The 22,164-nt window shown below is 41.7% G+C and overlaps 1 protein-coding gene across 2 annotated transcripts; it reads left to right on the top strand.

Annotated features, from left to right (window-relative positions):
- Positions 1-257: 257 nt before the first annotated feature.
- tpcn2 (two pore segment channel 2) lies at positions 258-21,231 on the top strand. 2 transcript variants are annotated; one of them, XM_034526633.1, is made up of 25 exons: positions 355-739; positions 5,676-5,731; positions 6,828-6,904; positions 7,488-7,665; positions 7,849-7,965; positions 9,184-9,290; positions 11,921-11,993; positions 12,584-12,683; positions 12,766-12,831; positions 13,569-13,633; positions 14,812-14,903; positions 15,028-15,109; positions 15,400-15,489; positions 15,634-15,753; positions 15,862-15,921; positions 16,313-16,441; positions 16,947-16,996; positions 17,309-17,408; positions 17,635-17,706; positions 18,796-18,866; positions 19,250-19,355; positions 19,684-19,766; positions 19,853-19,934; positions 20,299-20,390; positions 20,494-21,231. In XM_034526633.1, the coding sequence occupies exons 1-25, from the start codon at positions 553-555 to the stop codon at positions 20,570-20,572; spliced, it is 2,334 nt and encodes a 777-aa protein (XP_034382524.1). In that variant the 5' UTR covers positions 355-552; the 3' UTR covers positions 20,573-21,231. The 2 variants fall into 2 exon arrangements, with proteins under 2 accessions (XP_034382532.1, XP_034382524.1); XM_034526641.1 differs by lacking the exons at positions 9,184-9,290; positions 11,921-11,993 and having other exon boundaries at positions 258-739.
- The last annotated feature ends 933 nt before the right edge of the window (positions 21,232-22,164 follow it).

Genomic DNA, 22,164 nt, shown 5'->3' with positions numbered 1-22,164 from the left:
GGCAGGACGGCATTAAATATTTCTTCTTTTTTATTTTCGTTCATTTTGAGGTTAAATATGGGTTCCAATTTTGTCAATCTTACCACAATACTTCCGTGTTGATTTGTAAATGAAATGTGCTGCTCACTGTAATCTATAATAATAAAACAGACTTGTTTAAGGTCCCCGTCTGATCTGTGGGGACGTGTATTTCTTACAGTCGTTTGACCCACGTGTCTTCTGTCCTCTCACGTGACTTTGAGTCGTCGCTTTCTCGCACAACTGGCTGCGGCACGTGCAGCGTACTGTAGGTGGAGTTTGAGTGGCGTTAAAGCCCGTGTAGAGTGATACTTGAGAGGGAGGGTGCAGCGGCGCAGTTGAGCGACTTCCTAAAAAAAACACATTTCGCTTGCCCTCAGCCTGAGGTTGTTGCGCCGTTTGAAACTATGTAACTTTTGAGTCGCCTCTGACCGGAGAGCCGCCGTCTTTCTCTCTTCCACTCCCGTGTCCCTTCCACTTTCACTTTCACAGTGCCGGAGCGGGCCCGCAGAAAAAACTCGCAGATTTCTCCCGATGGAAACGCACGGTTTGCTGACCGGGAGCGTGGACGGAGCCTCCGAGGAGTATGGCTCCTTGTCGAGCAACGAGCGCGGAGGGGCCAGGCGGAAGAGCAGCGGACGGGGTCTGCTCGCCGTCGCCGGGCAGCCGTGCGGTGTCGAGATGGACTCAGGTGTGGAGGGTGAAGTTGTGTCTCTCTCGGGTAGGTGGCGTTTCCTCTGCTTGTCGTTCGGTACAAAAGCCAGTGTGGTGAAAGAATATAGTCTCGAGGCCCATTTGACCTTCCTCTTGTGTTAGGGTCGGCACCGACCCGTTTTAGGTTTTAAATGCATAAAACAACCACATTCATTTTGTTTATCACATCAAGGCTTTTTGACTTTGTCAGGAACCTCCATTTGAACAAAATAAAACCCCCACTTTTTTCCCACTAAATTATTAAATTATCTGGTTGAAATAATGTTGTTGGGGCTGGTTTTGACCCAGTTAAAAAAAAAGATTATAAAGCAATAATTAGAGCCAAAACTGAAATCACAAGTGCACTGTCAGCCAACTCACTGGCAGCCAGCTCCTCTCCAATCATGTGAGCTTTGGGAGATTCTCATTTGGCCTTGTTATCCAGTAAACCTGCACACAAACCAAACAAACAAAGACAGGCATGTCCCCAGAGATGGGAGGTTAACTCTATACTGAATCTGGATCAGATCTTTGCTGAAAATGAGGGAGAGGACATAGAGCAGCATAGTGATATGGATGAGCAGGGTTCTGAGGAGAAAGACAATATGGAGTATCATCCAGAAGACACAGACACGTCTGATGAGGAGGTCACCGGTGGTGAAGCTGCTCCTGCTGAAAGATTCATGTCCAGAAATGGTAAGATCTGTTGGAGCTCAGTACCTCATGATGTACATGTCAGGGCAGCTGCTGCAAATGTCATCAAAATGACCCCTGGAATCACAAGGTTTGCTGTGACGAGAGTCAGTGACATCAAGACATGTTTTGGGCCATCGTCACTAAAAAGGGTCATAATTGCTATGACAAACCTTAAAGGAAAATTTGACCAATCATAACCCGAAATTGACCCGTAGCACCATAGATGTTACTATAGTCAATAATATAAAAAATAAATACAACAAATGTATCTAAGAGGGAACACAACAACCTTTTATTTATATATAAATATTATATTTATTTATTATATTTAAAATTGAAATCGAGGGGTATACTGCAAAGAAAAGGCACAGAGGCCCACACCAAAAATATGAAACAATATTTTCATGGATAAGGAAGCCTAACACGGTAACCAAGAGATGGGAAACAAATTAGATGATAGATAATTGTTTTAGTGTATTTTACAGCTGATTTAAGATTTGGGTCAAAACCGACCCGTTAACATAAAGCTAACACAAGAGGAAGGTTAAAACTTAAATAAAACAAAGTGCATAAGGGAGGAGTATACTTGATGTTTAAGAAAATAAACTCTCTAAGAAAACAAATAGTCCCTATCAGTATGACAGGTCAAACCCACCCCCGGGGCCCTGCAGCAGAAATGAGCTATGAGCCCTATGAGCAATGTGTGTGCAACCTGGCACCTTCAACTGCTCATATTAAACAGATGTAGATGGTAGTATGCATCCTGTAAACATATTCTAAGCCTAAATAATAATAACAAATATATATATTTTATTCGTCACATACATACAGGTACAGTACCTACATGAAATATGACATCTGTATGGGCACTGTCAGCATGTCCTTGAGCAAGGCACCGGATCCCCCTGCTCACGGGCACAGAATAGTTTCAGCTGCCTATCTGTCCTCAGATGGGTTAATGCAGGCTTAATTTAACTTTGTGTGCTGTGTCACAATAAAGTTGATATAATTGTAACTAATCTTGTGCAAAGGAAGGGAGTGCCCCCTTTGTGGCGCTCTTTACAGATAATATAATTACCACTGGTAATCATGAAAGGTTTCACTGTCATGCATTTTATGTTTGGACGCACTCAGGTTTATGTATTCGACTGCCACACAAGGTCTTTATAGATGACTTTCATAGGGATGGGTCTGTGTGTACTGCTATTACAATCATAACAAACACCAAACTAGTAGTTATTTTACATCAAAATCATTGATCAGAATTGCTGCGACTTGGTTGATTGTGGAAGAGTGTGGAACAGTGCCGAGGAAAATATCAGTGTCATGTCTGGGTGTTCAGTGGCGTATTTAGCCTAGCTTAGCACAAAGACGGGAAGCGTGAGAAGTGCAGCTCACACTCGTTTGTCCGCCCAGCTGATGTGTTTGTCGGCGGTGTGTTTTGCAGCCGTTTAAAGTGTTGTCAGTGACACCCGCCGACCAACCATGACACATCCTGCTGTGAAGCATTGAGTCAGCAGCACCGTGTTTTGTGTGTGAGGCCAGAGGCCAGAACTGAGTCATCATGTCTGTGTCTATCTAACTGCTGGATGGAAAAGTTAGTCATTGAACATTGAACATCCACAGCTGGTGGACCGGGTTGCCATTTTAAAGAAATTGACAACCAATTATGTGCCTTTGGTTGCCAATCAGTGGCAGTGTAGTAAAGCTTGTATGTCACACTTTCATTATTAAGCTAATGTACACATTATCTCAAGTACTCTGAATATAAAGTGACTAAAAACGGAAAGCGTATCTTCAATTTTGGCAACCAAAAGCTGCTGCTGCTGCTGCTGCTTCCAGGAGTTTGTGTTGAACCCCGGCTGTTTTATACGACTGTGTTCTTCAACCAGTCGCCACATGATTTTCTTGACCGCTTTGTCTATATCTCACAATTGTCAACATAGAGCCTGAATTCTACTTGCCCTTTTATTTACACCACTTCCACTTTATGCATCACATAATCCAATTCAGACCCAGGTCAACCCAAACCTCAGCCTCATGCAGGGCGTATTGTATGCATGTTGAACCCAAAACACAAGCTCTTATTTATTACACAGAAAGGAGCTCACCAGTTGGAAAACGGCCATCATAGTTTCTCAATATCCATTGTGAGGTAATCAAATCACCAGTTTTATCTGAGTAACCTAAATATATTATTTTTACAAACAAAGAAAAGCATCAAATCTTCATGTGTGACACGCTGACACTCTTATTCCAATAACCCATGAAGCTCCCCAACATATTACATGAATGGTTGTGACAAATTGTGATACCTTATTTATAACTTTAACATTATATATATATTTCTTATAATCAAGGATACAGTATATTGTAGGGAGTTTTGTTGTTTGATTAGCGATGAACCCATGGATGTATAACGAGTGCTGGATACAGCGTTTAATGCGGTGCCCCATTCATTCCTATCAAAGTTGGTCGGTGGAGCATGAAGCAAAAAAAAAAATCACCTGGATCTTCCGGTGATCTTCCCCATCCATGGACTTGTACACTCGCACAAGCGTCTCCTTCGACCCCGCCTACAAGCACTCGATCTCGGGCTCATTCGCATGAATAAAGGACGTGAACATGACTCTGGGTTTGGCTGTGGAGTAGGGTTGCACGGTGTACCGATACTAAAAAGGTACCGCGGTACCCATACGTTCAAAACTATACGGTTTTGCAGATTTTAAGTATCCATACTTTATTAATAGCACGTGATCAGAGCGCACTCACTGCTCCGCTCCCTGTCATGCTGCCCAGCGTTGACTGCAAGGGGGCGTGGCTGCCCAGCGCTCACACACTAACAGGCAGCGCTCACTCACAGGAAGACAACATAGCGTCAAGTGCCGGAGCTTTTGCTGACCATCGGCTTTTTGTAAAAAAAGATGTCGGAAGTGAAATCTGGAAATACTTTGGCTACATTTCAGACAGTGTTTCAAAGCCACTCAGACCAAGGGAGGCATCACGTCAAACATGGCAAAGCACCTTTCAGACAGACACACGGAACTTTTCAAAGAGTTCAAAGAACGACGGGTAAGCAAATGTGATTATAAACATGCTGCACACCTTAAGCTCACCCACATACAGCCTAACACGAGTAGCCTTAGCCTAGTTTAACCTAAGCCTATGTGATCATGAGGTCACAATGCACACGTTTACTAAATGAAATGCAATTGATGCAAAATGGCTACATGCTGGTGGATCTTGAGCTAATTCTTTAATAATTTCTAATAATTATTTGTAGTTAAGGAAAAATAATTATTCCATGATTTAAGATAAAATATGAACTCTACAATTGCTCATACTTATGGAAGGAACTATGTAGTCATCTGGTCAGATACGGACAAAAGGCCCACATAGCCGTGTATTATCAATGCTACGATGGCACCATGTAGTTTTCATTAATATCTTGCTGTAGGCTAATACTAATATTAATGCCATTTGTTAAGTGTTCAAAAAGCTGGGCAGGAACAAGCTGGTAAATAGGGAACCATAAAGATGTTTTATTTATTACTATTATAGATACATATACCAGTATCGTATTTGTGGTATTCATGGCAGGTATCATATCGAAATTATAATTTTGGTATGGTGACAACCCTACTGTAGACCAAGAGCGGATCCTGGCACCCAGTTTGCCTCGTGTTTTGTGTGCAGCAAGTGTCAGTTTTAGGCTAATGTTATTTCTGTAAGTTATGCTAAAGCATTTTGGTGGAATGCGTCTTGTTAGACAGTGGAACATTCAGTGCGTTCTGTCCATCAGTAAATTTTATGCATTACAAAAATGTATTTCCCAAATGTGATTCAATAGGGAAAATAATATTTTTGGGCCCAATATCATTACGTGACGGACCAGGAAGTTTTAATTCCACGGTTTTGACCACCGTTTTAATATTTGTTTCAAAGCCTCGTTCTGTACCTGGGGCTTTGATGAAACTGCAAGAACAACAAACCACACCTTTACCAGAGCACTTCCCATTTTTGCCTCGAGAAAGAACACACTTTTCCCTTAGCTCCCAGTCCAACCAGTTCCACAGACAACAGCCTCTTCTCAGAGACAGTTTTATGTAGTTTGTTTTTCACTCGAGATCCGGGGAACCATGTTAAGCTGTTCACTGCGAGAAGGGGATCCAAGGCTGAGAGGACCACCGTTCTCTAAGCGCTTCTGAGATATATCAAGGTGTTCCGTGTTGTGGTCATGCTACTCACACTCGCCTCGCACTCCATAGATGCTGAGGAACTCTACATCCAGCAAGCTGTTGTGTTGATCGAGGACGCCGTACAGGTAAATGCAATGACTTATTCCTCTCTTTGTGAATAATAAGAAAACGGTATCATATTGTGTTACTTGTTGGACCTCCTTCTTATGTCGACCGTGCTCATTCTCCTTTGTAGATTCACATTACTGTAAGGCAGTCGTTCTCAAACTTTTTCTGTCACGCCCCACTTTAAATGAAGAAAAATGTTCATGCCCCAACAAAATGGTCTATGCTGACTTTTTATTGAAATGACTTTTTGTGACCTGTGCTTTTTCAAATAATGGAATAAGGAAAATTGCAATCACTTTCAAGTAAAACAAATGTGCAATCACTTTGTTAGAACAATGCAAATGAATTTATATATGCGCAAAAAAGCACACTGGCAAATATATATAGCTTATTGGGACTGCAATTAACCTGTTTTGCACTGGATATCTTTTCAAGATAATAACAATAAGTGCAACCTTTGAAAAACAAAACAAGTTCAAATATTTGGCAATAAAGAGTTTTACACTGCATACATTTTCAAAACAATAACGTGCAAATTAGTGCAGATTTGTGTGTCAAGTTTTATCAGCATTAGTGGCTGCAATGAGCCGGCTTTCCACTACAAATCTTTTTTAAACGGGGATACAGCCACTCTCAATTCATGCTCAATGTTGAGCTTTTGTTTTGAAGAGCAACAGCGGAAAAGCCGATCTCATGGAGTTTGGCTTTTGGCAAAATGCCAAGAATCAGTGAGTCGTCAAGAATCTTAGCCGTCGCGTAACCTGTTAGCGGTGTAACGTAAACATGTACATGAAGGTACAGGCATTTCAACATGTATTTATTAATGACTTAGTTTTATGTCTGTGTACTTTGGCCTTGTCTAATATGTGAAGTTCTCAATAAAAGGTCTTTCTGCATTTCCTCCTGCGCCCCACCTGTAGTACCAGTGCGCCCCACTAGAGGGGCGCGCCCCACAGTTTGAGAACCGCTGCTGTAATGTGTCCTAGATGAGAATGTCTGCCATAGAGTCTAACATGTGGAAATATTCCCTATAAGGGAAATATATTATTTCAGTATTTCTTACCACGTCACGCGTTGACTACTGTCTTCTTTCCATTGTCTGCTCGCTTCTAGTACCGCTCCATCAACCACCGGATGGACGCTCGCTCCCTCTCCCTGTATCGATGGTACTACTCCAGGTTATGCCAGTGGTGAGTTCAAGCCGTTCAAACACCTGCTCAGGGCTGTGGATAAAACTGTCCCCGAGTAGATGTTTGCAAAGAGCTAACGTTGTAGGGCCACACGTCTGCGGGGACCGAAACGGTACAGATGCTTATTGTTTTAGGGCTTTTGTGACGGACGATTTGAAATCCGTTTAGCTGCTTCAGGATGGAATAGAGGTGTCGTTACTGTTATTGGTCACACTTGTGCTTTTTCCTGCTCTGAAAAGTCCCAATGCTGAGATTGGACATACTTCACTTTGGTATAAAAGTCGACTAACCTGTCAGCGTTGATTCAACTGACAAAGGACCTAATGAACAAAAGGGAAATTCTTGCAAGGTGTCCTGTCATCTTTGAGCTGGACGGGAACAAATATGTATGACATACATACACATGACATGTATACAAGTCACATTAATGACTCAAAATACAAGGTGACGAAAAATGGTGATGCCTGTTGCCAGCCTGGCAACCTCTTTAACAAGTTAGTGATGTGCCTCGTTCTAAGCCATGTTTTCTCTGATATGCCTGCATCCATTGATCCATCCGCTCACCCGTCTTTCCCTGCACCAGGGGCTTGGGCCTAGCAATCGCGGTGGATTTGCTGCTGGCGTTTGTGGAGCGCCCGTCCTCCATGTCCGTCTCCTCGGACCCCCGGATTCGCCTTCCGCCCTGGGAGCCTCCCTGCGGCTTCACCCAAAGCATCGAGATTGTCTGCCTTGTCGTCTTCGCTCTTGACCTCGCCGTTAAGGTAGGCACAGCCAGGGTGGTAGACGTTTGCCCCCAGGACACTGGCAGCTGTCTGGTTAAACTATGTATGTATGTATGTATGTATGTATGTAATGTTTTCAATAATCTTGCTGCTTTCAACAGTTATTTTCTTCATTTTAGGCCGTTTGAACCACTGCTTCACGCCTTGTGTTCTGTCCTGCAGGGCTACTTGATTGGCTGGGAGGAATTCAGAAAGAGCAAATGGCTGATTGGCTATACGGTGGTCATTACGTTCTCTGTCATGGACTGGGTGTTATCTGTCAGCATGGCGTGTGATGAGGTAAGGCCGCCCTAATCGGTCACGCTTCCCTTGGCATGGCGTGCTTTGTGAAGGCGGCAACCTGCGGTTCTGCAAACTAAAGCCAATGCAGAAGTACCTTAAACGTGCATGCTTTCTAAAGGTCATCAGGAGGCGACTCTTCCAATTTACAAAAAGAAGTCAGATTGTATAGAAGTCTTGGAAAATGTTCCCTATTTGTCACTTGCTTTATTCCCTCAATATTGATTGATACGTGTACGGTCTCAATCTTTAGTTTCAAGTCTTCTTCAATACAACATGATGTTCATTTAGTAAATGATGGTACATTTAGAGTCAAATAGACCATACGTGGAACCATTTTACGCCTTTTGTAAGGGGTAAGAGGGACCTCCGAGATTCACCACTATTTATATTTGTTGATACAAAGTAGAGAGTCTCAATAAATTTGTTCAGCCAGTTTTCTGTTTTTCCACATACTGACTGACTCAAATCAAGAAGTTAGCTATTTAGATTTCCAATATCTTGTTGGATTTATAAAAAATAATGCCTACTTGAAAAGCCCTTAACTGGTGGCCTTAGTGTGTTAAACATATATTATAACTTCTGTAAGATGAACATAGGTCTCACAGTCAAAATCTAATATTTGTTAAAGCCAAATTAGTTTGCCTGAAAGTGCAATTAAGGTTCAGTTAACATTGGACAGCAGCACTGCTTCTGTGTATTCAATATATATATATGTGTGTGTGTGTGTGTGTGTGTGTGTGTGTGTGTGTGTGTGTGTGTGTGTGTGTGTGTGTGTGTGTGTGTGTGTGTGTGTGTGTGTGTGTGTGTGTGTGTGTGTGTGTGTGTGTGTGTGTGTGTGTGTGTGTGTGTGTGTGTGTGTGTGTGTGTGTGTGTGTGTGTGTGTGTGTGTGTGTGTGTGTGTGTGTGTGTGTGTGTGTGTGTGTGTGTGTGTGTGTGTGTGTGTGTGTGTGTAAAAGGAACACTGGTAGTGAGGTATACGATACAAACTAAAAAAACAACGTTATGTACGTAGACATTGCAGTGAGGATAAAAGGTGGGTTTGTTGACTGCATCTAATAGTAAACTCGATTTAAAAGCTCAGTAAAATATAGTGAGTTTGCATTCTGGACTTCAAACATGGAATATTCTGTGTTAGGAAGGGCCGACTGAGTTGATATGAATCACGATTACCCTGCATTCAAAACGGTGATCCTGTCTTTTCTCTGCCCTATCAAGAGATTTAGAGTACGGCGACTTGTCCGGCCGTTCTTCCTCCTGCAGAACTCCTCCTTGATGAAAAAGACACTGAAGTGCATCAAGAGGACTCTGCCAGAGATTGGCAGGTATGAAGAGCATCACACAACTGTTGTGTTAAAGTGGGGTTGTATGAGATGCTTATGTGTAGTCAGTGTGTGACCTACAGTAGATGGCGGTCAGCATGCCACCAAGAGACAGGAGTACCAGCACAGGAACAAAGTTAAAACACTTTATAAACTGCTGTGTAAAGAAAAACGTATTTTAGAACAAGTGTACTTTATATTTAGAATAAATGACTGTCCCGGGATGGTCGATCTTTACTGCCTGATTCATGATCATTTAATGCAACGTAATTTAAGCTGTTTGTTATTATTCTTTCTTGTGTTTTCTAATATAAAGTACAGGCCACTGTGATCAGAAATAACAATTACAGGAAAATAGTGCTATAACTCTTGCGGCTAATTAACCTGCACAAATATAAAGAGCCGAAAAGAGTGAAATTCACCCTTAACTGCGCTTCCAAGCAAATAGCGTTTCAATGCGTGCGTGCTATTTGCACAAAGTATTTCAATTAATTAATATTTACGTGTATCCCCCTTTCTATGCAAAAACAGTCCAATTCTCAAAGATCGGCGCTAATGGCCACATGCAGTTACAGTGTAATCATTAGTTCAGAGAGCTGTTGGTTAACTGAAGCACATTTATATGAGGTGTAACTTTATCTTCTTTGACAGTCTGAGGGAGTGCTTTTGAAAACACCCAACGGCACTGACGGACAAGGATATTAAATTCCAATTGTGTTTTTTCTAATATTCCAGCCTGGTCTCCTAAAAATTTTGTTCCAATGCAACAAAACTACATTTGTGTTTTGTATTGAAATGATTACAAATCAACAAAGTTGTGCAAGTCCACGAGGGGAGGAGGTTAGGGTGGATGGATGAGATGGCAGTTCCTATCCTTTGCAAACGTACTGCATTTAACCCAAAACATCATATTGTACTAAAACATACCAAGTAGTTTATTTGCCCAAACCTAAACTTGAAGTTTTGAAACCACTAAAGCACCATGCGGGATTAATACACTATAACCTTGATATACTCGTATGTTGAAATTAAGCATATCTTTGAACAAAGGTTTGCAGATGTAACATTTTACTCTGGCGACTGGGTTGTTAGATTCCTTGACTGAAGTTCTGAAGAATTCCTCTGCACCATCGTCGGCAAGAACTTGTACCTTGGAAGTGTTTTCCTCTCCTCCATTGTTCTGCCCACCGTGTTGGCTCAAAGGCAACATTAATACAGCGATGGTCAGATGGTGCTTTCAGCCGCCACATTTGTTTGATTGTGTAATGCCTGCACAGGTGGACACGAGTCATCCAGTCAGCAAAAGTTATTTCAGTTATACTTATTGGAAAAGTTAATTCCATTCCATTACTAATTACTCAACAGCAAAAGTAAACGCCATTAGCGGAGGAAGCGAGAGCTGAGGGGGACAGAGTGACAGTGCACTTGGCTCTGTCAGTGGGTCGCTGCTTCCCTTTCATGTGGCCACAGACTGACGGCGATATACTCTGACTTCACCACTTCCACTTTATCACACTCTGCTCCCTGATTCTGGTACAGAGCCCAGCAGTACGTCCAAGTTCCAACAATGCATTGAATTTAAAATCCTGAACGGTGCAGAAGGATTGTTTGCTGCTGTGAATCTGTTGAAGGTATTTCAGACACCAATGTTAAAAGACTATTAGAAGCTTCCTTCATAACGTTCACATTTTAATTCTAAATCAACATTTGATTGTGGAGCAGTCTGTCCATTCTGTTTTTAAAGCAGTATTTCTGCATAGTTGCAGATAAAGATCAGGCTATACTAATACTGTATTATACTATTAAACTATTTGTATAGATTCCAGTGGTGGCTGCGTCCGATTGTGTCGAACTGGTGGGATTGAAATCATTCCAGAGTGTTTTAAAGGACAAAAATCAAAAGGTGTGGAAAAAAGATTGATGTAATCATTTCCAGAATTCACGGCACTTAACGAAATATTTAGCTAGGACTGTTTAGACTTTCAAAAAAGTAAAAGACAAAACTGACTCATTTAATCCGGTGACTCGCGTAATTAAAATTGAGTTTGTTTGTTAAATAAATGTTTCCGGTTAATGACGTCATAAAGTAAGCTTCACAGTTGGAGCACTTCCAAGACTCAGAAGGATATGAAAACTCTCCCAGTTAAATCATCTGTGCAAAATATGAGCAACTCTTTTAGAAACCGTCTGACAAAATAATTATTTGTACATCAAGCTTTAAAGAGTCAACTACGACTCCCAATTTCTGTAAGAAATCATCCAATCGGAGAGCTTTCAAATCTGTTGTTTGCACCTCTAAAGCTGACGGTTCACACTTTCTAGAAACCCGATGAAACTGTTTGCCGTTTGGATTCTGGGTTAGTTTTGGGTTATTGGTTTAATGTTACGAGCTGCAGGAGCAGACATACGGAAACTGTTGCAGCGTTGACTAGATTATTTTCTATAGTTTTTTTTAATTAAAGAAATGTGAATTTTCCACAAACTAAATTAAATTAAATACAAATTTAAATTATTAAAGCTGGATGGCCATTGCATTAACCTGTTATACGTTGAAGTCAGTCAAGAGACTCTTGAAACATTTTTGACGTGTGTGTGTGTGTGTGTGTGTGTGTGTGTGTGTTCTGTCTGTGTAGTGTCTTCCTGATGCTAGCGCTCCACCTGTTCCTCTTCACTCTGATCGGCATGCTGCTGTTTGCTAAAACCGATGTGAGTTCACGTCACGCCCTTCTAAATAGTCACTTCTGTACTGTACTGCAGACGCTCTGGCTTTTGTTGACGGGTGTCTGTCTGGCATGTCTGGACATGTGCCAGACTGTGATGGCAACTTAACAGCCGAGGGTCACCGTCCAAAAATGTACTGAAAATTCAGTTGGAGAAGAAGACTAAGAATAATGTCACAAAGGCGGTTTGGATGGATAGGATAACAAATAAGTTTAAACAAGAGCAACACTTTTAACACCTTAATTAGCTTTGAAGCAAAAAAAAAAAGGCAGCAGAGAGGAATCAAGAAATCCTCCCCGGGAACAGAGCGCTACGTCCTGAGGTCCACTTCATTCGTCTAGCCAGGGATGATGGCACATTAAAGTCAGAAAGAGCACAATATTGATTATTCAATATTTCTGCCTGTAGCAACTTAAAATTAGAAGTTGATGGATATCTGATATATTTGTTTAATGTTGGTAAAACCATTAGTGGTTGCAGTTGGTGCTCATTTCCTCACTCAGAAACATGTTCAACTAAAGAACTATCAAAGCATCCAAACTAACTAACCAACTCCCCCTGTGTTTTCTATTCAGGATCCAAAGAAGAACGGGCAGTGGAAGAAATATTTCAGGGACCTGCCCACTGCTCTCACCTCTCTGCTGGTGCTGCTCACCACAGCCAACAACCCCGATGGTACTCCGTCAGTCTCCATGATACACCAACCTCCTTTTTATGTGATGGCCCTATTTTAAACTTGTCTTCTGTCCTGTCACAGTGATGATCCCTGCCTACTCCCTGAAAAGAGCCAACGCCATTTTCTTTATGATCTTCAGTATGATTGGTAAGCAGGGATTGTCGTCGTCTGTGTCGGTGCCGCGGCTTTAAAAGGAGAGTTCGGATGTTTTTGAAGTGGGGTTGCAAGAGTTACTTCTCCAGAGTCTGTGTATTACTACCTACAGTAGGTGGAGGACCAGCACAGAATGTTCCGCTGTGGACGGGACTGCTAAACAAGTCAATATTAGATTAAGTTTACGCTATATTTTGAATACATACACTGCTTTACCCTGCTGGCAGACAGCCCTTTTGCCAACGTGGATCTGATGCCGTTTAACTATGCTCTCTAGAATGTCATGACAAAAAAGCAGTCATTTTGACACAGGATTCACTGGTGTAGCGCCGCCTCCATCAGTTAGTCTGTTTGTGCTATTGCGTGACTGAAAGGTTTGTTCAGGTCTACCAAAGTCACGCAATAGCACAAACAGACTAACTGATGGAGGCGGCAGTAGAGAGGCAGTTCCCATGTTCTGCAAGGTAAACATGGCATTGAAGAGATCCAAGATGACACCTTTAGTTCCCCTGTAGAAAGGGCTGTGAGGTAAAGGAAAAGCACAGGGAGCACTCCTCACTGTCTCTCCCACTGCCATCTGCTGTATGCAATACACTGACCATGGACGAGGGGCCTCACACAAAACATTCAAACTGGCCTTTCAAGTAATAATAGTAGATCATTGTGTTGGCGTTAAAAGCAAAATAATTGTTTTGAGTGATATTTCTGTCTTTTTTTTGGCTTCCTGGCAGGAACCTACTGCCTGATGAACTTAATGACGGCCATCATCTATAACCAGTTCAGGGGCTGTTTGCTGGTAAGTCACACATGCATGCAGCTGAGGAGCATTTCATCACCCTGATGGTTATCTTACGGTTAAAGCTCCTACATACTTTAAAACACCAACTACAAGCGCAGTCTGTTTAGATTGTGTGCGGCACACAGCATTAATGTGAGGCTGTGATGTGTGATCATTTTTTACCAAACAAATCATGACTACTCTGACTTAATTATGCCCGGCTGGAAAGGAAGGTATGTCTTATGGAAAAACTAAGCCCTGGCAGTCATCAGACATTTTCCCCAGCAGACGCCCAGCATTGAGTAATGATTTTGTGCTTTACCTAAATTCAGAAAATCTTTTTATTTGTATTTTATTTAGGTCTTTAAAAGCATAGCCTCCACCTACTTTACTTTCTATAAGTGCAAACTATGTTGTAAAGGCTGACTTTTCTCGAGACTTCTGTGGGATTCCGGCCAGATGGGAGTCAACTAATGACAGTTTTGGGAGCAGCAGAGGGGAAATGGGAGTGGCCGAGATGGGGATCATAATACCAATAGATACGTGTGTGTACATGTTCCATCAATACAACGTTCTAATATGAATAACAGGAATTAAGTAATGCACACAAATTCAAAATAATTTTAATTTGTGTGCTTTTACTCCACCCGGATAGCCACACCTACCTCTACTTTTTCTATTTTCTACTTTTTACATCAGTGGTTTTGCATGTTTTAGAGCATTTCCCTACAAATCATGGGTACTATACATTACATCTCTCTTGCAGTCAGTGTAGCTGTGGTGTATTTTTATATACATTTTTGGCATCCATTTGTTTCCACTCATTTCTCTACAATGGACAAAGAAATCCTTCAGCAAAGTCTAAATGGCCCTGAAAGATGAGAAGTAGTAGCTACTGCATTACCTGTACAGGCGTGTACTCAGAAAAAGACCTTCCGGCCACATGTTCACTCGAGGACGTGCGTGGAGCAGGTAGTTGAGTTGTGACTGCCATCTTCTGGAAAACAATAAGAGTCTTGATTTATAGCGGTCTGACAATATACACCCTCGGATATTACACATTCCAAGGCATCATTATCTGTACTGGAGCAATAAAAAGGCAAGAGACACAAACATTGTGCATTTCCCGCAATATGAAGGGAAATCCGTTTGACTGTACACTCAGGGGATCTTTCTGATCGTGTTTTTTGGTCCAGATGTCGGTCCAAACGTCCATCATCCGGAGACGACTGGGGATCCGAGCTGCTTTCCAAGTCCTGAGCTGCCAGGGAGCCCGGCAGGCTGCTGAGTAAGACAGACACATCTCATCTTAGTTGCATCGTTTCACAGTAAACGGGTGGTGTGGTGCGGACCGCTCAGAATATCCTCACAATGAGCAGATAATCACAGAGACGGTTGTTTCCTCTGGTCAGGGAGTGTGTGGCTGTTGATCTGGTGATGAAGGTGATGTCCAGGGTCCAGATGAAGAGCTACTACAAAGAGGCCATCACTAAGGTCAGAGCAGACGCCACACCGCTCTCACCACACTCACAAGTCTGTGTTTTTGTCTGACAACACAAGACTGGGACTTTATTTTGTGAGGCTTGTTTTAAACATTGTATTGCTAAGTTTGTAAAACAAATTAAAAAAAAAAAAATACATAGATATAAATTCGCTTAATTAAGTAATTTGAATAATAAATCATACAACAGCATGTATCTTAATATAACATAATGTTGGCATCAGAACACATTCAGATGAGAGGATGCGTCCTCTGGTTCTTTCCCTTGACTGTTTTCCTTCAGGAGGTGCAAAAGTATGCAGATGGTGGCTACATGGACCGAGAGGAGTTCAGGAAGATGTTTGATGATCTGAACGAAGACCGCATTAAGGAGGTAGAGAAGTACCCAAGGGGCATTGCTGCCTTAAAGATTCCTTCAAGATTTCCTTTCACATCTGTTTCATGCTTCTGACTGTGTGTGTGTGTGTGTGTGTGTGTGTGCGTGCGTGTGTGTGTGTGTGTGCGTGTGTTTATCCAGCACCCTCCTTTGCCTCAGTACAACTCTCCGGTCCTGCAGAGAATCCAGGTGGTCTTCACTCACTACTTTCTCATGATACTTGGCAACATTATGGCACTGGCCAATGTCATCTGCATATGTGTAAGCTGCACACACACACACACACACACAGACACAGTATATACATGTACTGTATATACAACCTCATACTCTGCCATATGGCAATATTACCTTTTGTGTGTGTTTCAGACCTTCCTGGTGCTGAATTCTGAGAAGTCCACGACAGAGAGAGACTACTACATCATCGAGGTGAACACAGTCATGTGTGTCTTACGGGTGTTCATGGTCCACAGAGGATGATTCCTAATCAACCCCCTAAACCTTACCCCTGACTGAATATTAAACCCTGATGTTTTTGTTGATCAGGTTGTTTTTTTTTTATTTTATTTTATTTCAAACACATTTGTTGATTTTGTTCTCATATGAATAACATTAATAATTCACACCACTTATATTCTCATAGTACAAATCTGTCTTAATGGGGGAGCTAGAGAACAAAGTGTTAAACAATAGCAAACTCATCAGCCGGTCACTCGTTTTATCCGATGGTCTAAAATTAACGTTGCAGCTTTGTTAAAATGATGACCATAGCCTCCTTCATAAAGGAACTGACCTCAGTGTTCCACTGTCCAACCATCAGATCGTCAACCTGTGCTTCATCCTTTACTACCTGTTTGAAATGTGCGTGAAGATCTTTGCCTTCGGATGGAAAGGCTACCTGTCCTACAGGAGCAACATATTTGACTGCTTCCTGAACATCTTGCTCTTGGTAACCACCCACTCTTTAATATTGTTATATTTAGGAGAACCCAGCTGCACTTTAGTCAAAAGTGAAAAGATGAAAGATTTGCTTTTTCTGTTACACAGCCCAGTCAGTAGTAATGCTAGCAGAACAAGCTTTTAGTATAGTGTCCTATAGCATTTGTCCTGTTGATCTTTGGTGGCTTGAAGGTTTAGACTGCTGTTTAGTATGACAACAAATAATAATTGACCAACTTACAGCAGTGTGTTAAAAGTGTTGCTGTGTCATTGAGTGACCATGTATCCAGCCTGATTATTAAAGGAGTCATTCATCATTTAAAGGGATGGCCATCCTGGCTTTGTCAAAAGATAATAAAATATCTCAATTGTTTAATCTGTACAAGAAAACAACATGTTTGTGGTGTTATGGGGAGCGATGTGCCGGGCTGTTTCTTGACAGTGGCCAGCCACCAGCTGAGATCTTCTCAACTTACTTTTACTCTCTTACTTATCTGTTTTTTTTCCCCCATCAGATCCTACAGATCACTATATTGTTCACCTACAGGCTTCCTTATTCTCATTGGTAGGTTTGTGTTTTCTTCTAATCACTTTCAAGTGAAAATGTGTCCATGATGGTTCACAGTGAAGTCGCGGGAATGTTTCAAGTTTTGCGTTTCAAACGTAACTTTATTTAACAAGATCCAGGACAGACAAACAAAAAAATACAACATTTAAAAAAAGAGAAAAGAGAAAGCCACAATCTAAAGTTAGGAGTGAAATGCTGCTTATGAAAGACTCAGAATGGTTATTAGCTGAACACAGGAATATCGTGTGTGTGTGTGTGTGTGTGTGTGTGTGTGTGTGTGTGTGTGTGTGTGTGTGTGTGTCTCAACAGGGACCCTTCCTCTGAAGGTGTACTGTCTCTGTGGGACTTGCTTCGTCTGATCAACATGCTGATTGTGTTCCGCTTCCTGCGCATCATCCCAGATATCAAGGTGCACAGCAGAACTCACACACTAACTCGTCGCTTGTAGCCAAATGAAAAGAACAATAATGCTATATGTGAAAACATTGTGCATATCCATGCTAATGACCCGTACACAAGATTTCCGCATTGTGTCCTCTCTCACAACACCAATCTACATTTACAGACACTGCAGTCTCATCGCAATCACATTCCTGTGTCTTTCTGCCCCTTGTTGTCTTCCCGTTGTTGTCCAGCTCCTGGCTTTGGTCGCAAGTACAATGTTGGACCTGGTGAAAAACCTCAGAGCCTTTGCAGGGATCCTGATCGTGAGTCAGCATACTTGGAGGAGCAGTGTGTTTTTCATTTGTGTACAGTCACCTGATAATAAGAACCATTGGGTTGTCTGTAGCTTAGAATGAGCATTTCATGAGCCGTTCACATCTACATAGGGAGAGGGTCCTCTTCCGTGGAGTTCGCCATGTTTCTACTGTAGCCCAGAACAGACAAACCAGGTGGCAAACCGCCGGTGCTGAAAATTGAAGCCAATGCGAATAGCAATAAGAAGTCAGATTGGATAAATGACTACTTCTTACTTGATTTATTCCCTCAGTAAACATTGTAAACATGAGTTTATGGTCTCAATCTCTAGTTTCAAGTCATTCTGTAAATGATGGTGCATTTAGAGTCAAACCCTTTCACAGTGTGCTTTCAGTTAATTCTAACCTTTTTGGTTGTTTCACATTTTTCAGTTTGGTTTGGTTGTAATTAGCTCCACCCTGTCATCCCTCTTTTGGGACCACAACACAAGATGGCCAAAATGCCAAACCCCAGGCTTCTCCATAAACCAATGGGTGACTGGGTGAAGTGACCACTTCCCATATAATTAAATTCCGTTTATTTTGTATAGCCAAAAATTACACATTTGCCTCAGAGGGCTTTACAATCTGAAGACCATAATCTAAACTACCAATAATAATAGCAACATTGGGTTTAGTAGAATAAGAAAAGCAGCAATGGTATTTATTGGCAATGCAACTACTACTATTACTACTAATAATAATGATAATAGCAGGGTCCAGATAAAACAACGATCCACGTAAACCTGTGAGGAAAGAAAGCACAAAGACTCCAGAAAAGGCGCAAAGTTAGTAATGTGCATTAACGGTGCATGAATTCATAGAGAAGGAAATAGAGAAGAATCTCCAAAACTCACCACTAGATGCCACTAAGTCCCACACACTGCTCCTTTAAATCAACCAGGGGATCTACTCTTACATTTTGCTCTGGAAATATGTTATGAATTGGTAACTTTTGTGTCAATGGAATCCCGTCACAAAAACATTTTATGTATGAAATATAAAATAAAAGCCTAACATGGGGAATGGGTTGGTGTCTTCTTCACGCTCTCTCTGCAGGTGGCGTACTACGTGTTTGCAGTGCTTGGGATCTGGCTGTTTGAGGGAGTCATCAAACTTCCAGAGATGAGGTATGAGGTCATCTGCAGTAAGAGCACATGGCGGAGACATTTTATTTCGGTTGGCAAAGGAAGCAGAAACACTAACTCATGTTCACAATCCGTATACCTACAATCCTGAAAGTGGGATGAGCAGCTGAAGTCTGTAGCCTACACATTAGAATAACAGAGGCACCCTCTGACTTCACAAGCCCTACCTCTCTTTACAAGCTACTTGATCCAAATAGTGGAGATCCTTCATCGGCGATATTCAGTCAAAATGTGTTTCCCCTCATTTAAAAAGCAACACTGCAACATGTATTTTGATGTGTTCCTGTGTAGAGGCAGAATATGCACCTCTACATGTGTTACATAGAGTGATAGGAATCTGAGGTGTGTGTGTGTGTGTGTCCCAGTGTGATCTCCAATACCTCCATGGAGAACATGGCCTCAAACTTGACCATGCAGTGTGGCACCTATGAGGAGCTGGGATACTGGCCAAACAACTTCGATGACTTTGCTGTGAGTAACAAGACTGCAGTCAGACCTTCGTCGTTGTGTACAAGCTCGAATCTGGGATCCAAAATCTGCGTTTTTGATTGATTTACATATCTACCTTACTGTGTGGCTCTTCATAATGTAATTATTTACCTGTTTGACATTTGCTGATGATGAGCACCGATTGTGTTGTGATGGGTTAGATGGTGATTTAATCTTTTTGCACCGCTGAAGGCTGCTGGGAAATACAGCGAACAAAAATCCATCAGAGTGAAAGTAGAGTATCTCTCTCTCTCTCCCTCTCTCTCTCTCTCTCTCTCTCTCTCTCTCTCTCTCTCTCTCTCTCTCTCAGGCAGCCATCATTTTGCTGTACGATATCATGGTAGTCAACAACTGGCAGGCCTTCCTAACAGTATACAACAGATACGGCACACCGTAAGAAGACATGCACGTTTGACAACGCCGGCAGCTGACAATGGTGACGGATGATGATGAGCGTGTTTTATTTATTTTTCTCCCAGGTGGTCGAAGGTCTACTTTGTGACTTGGTGGCTCACCTCCTCTGTCATGTGGGTCAACTTGTTTGTGGCAGTCATTTTAGAGGTCAGTTCCCTCAGATGGATCCATGCATACATACAGACATACATGCATACAGACATGCATACATGCATGTATGAGGTAAGTTGAACTGCAGTGTAACTTTGGAAACACAACGATCAGTGTCAAATGTCTGATGGATCACAACTCGTAGTGTACTCGCTCAAGTGACGCAAAATAACTCAAAGCTAAAAATAAAATAAAAACATTGACAAACCACACGTCACATTTTCCTTTGGCCTTTTATCTTTTTTAATGATAAGATCATCAGTGATCTGTTCGCAGCACGGTACGCAAGTACCAATGTTTTGAAGCGGATATTACAAACTACGTAATAAATGCGGTAATCAACGCCAATGTTTTCTGACAGAACTTCACCTATAAGTGGGACCGGAGTCACAGCTGCACTGTCACCGACGTGGAGAAGATCAGATTTGAAACCTCTGTTCAGTTCATGTTCAGGTAGGTTGGCGCTGCAGTCGTCGTAAATCGTGAACAAAATAAATATCACAGCTCACTCCTTGACTTGCCCTGTCTCTCTCTCTCTCTCTCTCTCTCTCTGCAGAGAGCAGATCCAGGAGCCGACCGAAGAGGAATTACTATGTCAATTAAACCAACACCCCCACTTACATCTACACTGGTGACACACACACACACACACACACAAAACACACAGCACCAGCACCTACATGCACACGCGTTTCAAGAGACTGCTTCTAATTAAGTCTATCTTGTGGTGAAAGCACTGAGATGTCAATGTTACAACAGTCTACTACAAGTGTATATGGAATTATTTACTTCTACTGAAACGAGTAGGTTCTAATTATGGGATTCATGGCACACTGCGAGCTGCAGTTTCAGTTGTACTGAGACGTCGTGCCGTTGGTTGAGGTTGAACGGGAGTGGGTGGAGCCAAAGAAGCACAAGTTGTGTCAATTCCATGCTGAAGTACTATTCAGTATCTATTAACGTCTTCGCTATAACCGCACATGAATATAATCAAACTGTACAGAAATCTACGACCCACATTTTCAAATGTTATGAGACTACGAGTTTCACGAGAGTGAAAACAAAATGTAATTGACTTCCATATGAATTGATGTGAAAGGGGGAGGTTTTTTTTTTATCCAAAGAACTAACATACACTGTACCAATATACACAATAATATTAATTCTGTGTTAATCAGGCAGAAACCACCAAAAAAATTAAACAGTGCCTTAAACCTGCATTCTCTTTACTTACCACCAGGGGGCGACTCCTTGTTGTATAGAAAGAAGTCTGTGAGAAAATGACTACTTCTCTCTAGATTTATTCCCTCAGTAAACATCGTAAACATGAGTTTATGGTCTCAATCTCTAGTTTTAAGTCTTCTTCAATAAATCATGATGTTAATTTAGTAAATGATGGTGCCATTTAGAGTCAAACAGACCATAAAGCAGGGTATACTTTAGGGCGTGGCAACAAGGTGATTGACAGGTCCCTACCAGGTCTGGAAGTTTCATAGTATGTTTACAATTCATGACTATTCAGCATCACTTGTATTAACTCCACCCTCTCGTGTCACCTCTGGTTTCAAAGACAAACAAAATGTCGACTTCTGAAACGGCAAAATTAAATGTGGGTTTTTCCAAGTATATTGTCTCGTCACACTCTGGTATATGGGTCGGCAAAGTGTATGTATGTATGTATGTATGCATGCATGCATACATTATATTATATAAAAACTGCTACTGTAAAATGATGATTATCTTTATGTTGCTTGTTTACAAAGAATTTGTAAGAACCGATTTGGATCTTTCACTGGCTGCAGTCACTAAAACTGTCAAACAAAAAAAGAAAAATGGAGAAACTCCAATGTTTCTAACAATTCACAAGAATGAATTAGAATCCATCCTGATTCGTTTTGATAAGCGTGACTCACCCATTCACCGCAGGTCAGAGTTACACAAACTTTTAGCTTGGCACGAACAACAACAGAGGAGGCACACCCAACACGTTTAGTGTGGCTCAACCGCAGGAGGCACAGCAAGGAAATAAACTCCGCTGGTATGAGTATGTGACGCAAGTTATTTCATATCTTTATAGCCCGATGTCAAATTTGCCTCAAGGGGCATTACAATCCGTTTCAAAGATCTTACTTTCATGGGGAGAAAATGGAAGAAACCTCAGGATGAGCCACCGAGAAGGGATCCTTCTCTCAGGCAAAGTATAGATGGATAGCAACTTTATGGTTCA

Source organism: Cyclopterus lumpus, chromosome 3, assembly GCF_009769545.1.
Source record: "Cyclopterus lumpus isolate fCycLum1 chromosome 3, fCycLum1.pri, whole genome shotgun sequence".
NCBI lineage: Eukaryota > Metazoa > Chordata > Actinopteri > Perciformes > Cyclopteridae > Cyclopterus > Cyclopterus lumpus.
The sequence above is the reverse complement of the archived record's forward strand: the minus strand, read 5'-3'. Positions and strand labels throughout refer to the sequence as shown.

What these genes read in the sequence shown, in the direction of transcription:
- tpcn2 (XM_034526633.1), top strand. Translation starts at nt 553, where the DNA reads ATGGAAACGCACGGTTTGCTGACCGGGAGCGTGGACGGAGCCTCCGAG. An exon ending in TATGATCTTCAGTATGATTG is followed by an intron (nt 12,832 to 13,568) that starts GTAAGCAGGGAT and finishes GCTTCCTGGCAG; the next exon opens with GAACCTACTGCCTGATGAAC. An exon ending in ACAAAGAGGCCATCACTAAG is followed by an intron (nt 15,110 to 15,399) that starts GTCAGAGCAGAC and finishes GTTTTCCTTCAG; the next exon opens with GAGGTGCAAAAGTATGCAGA.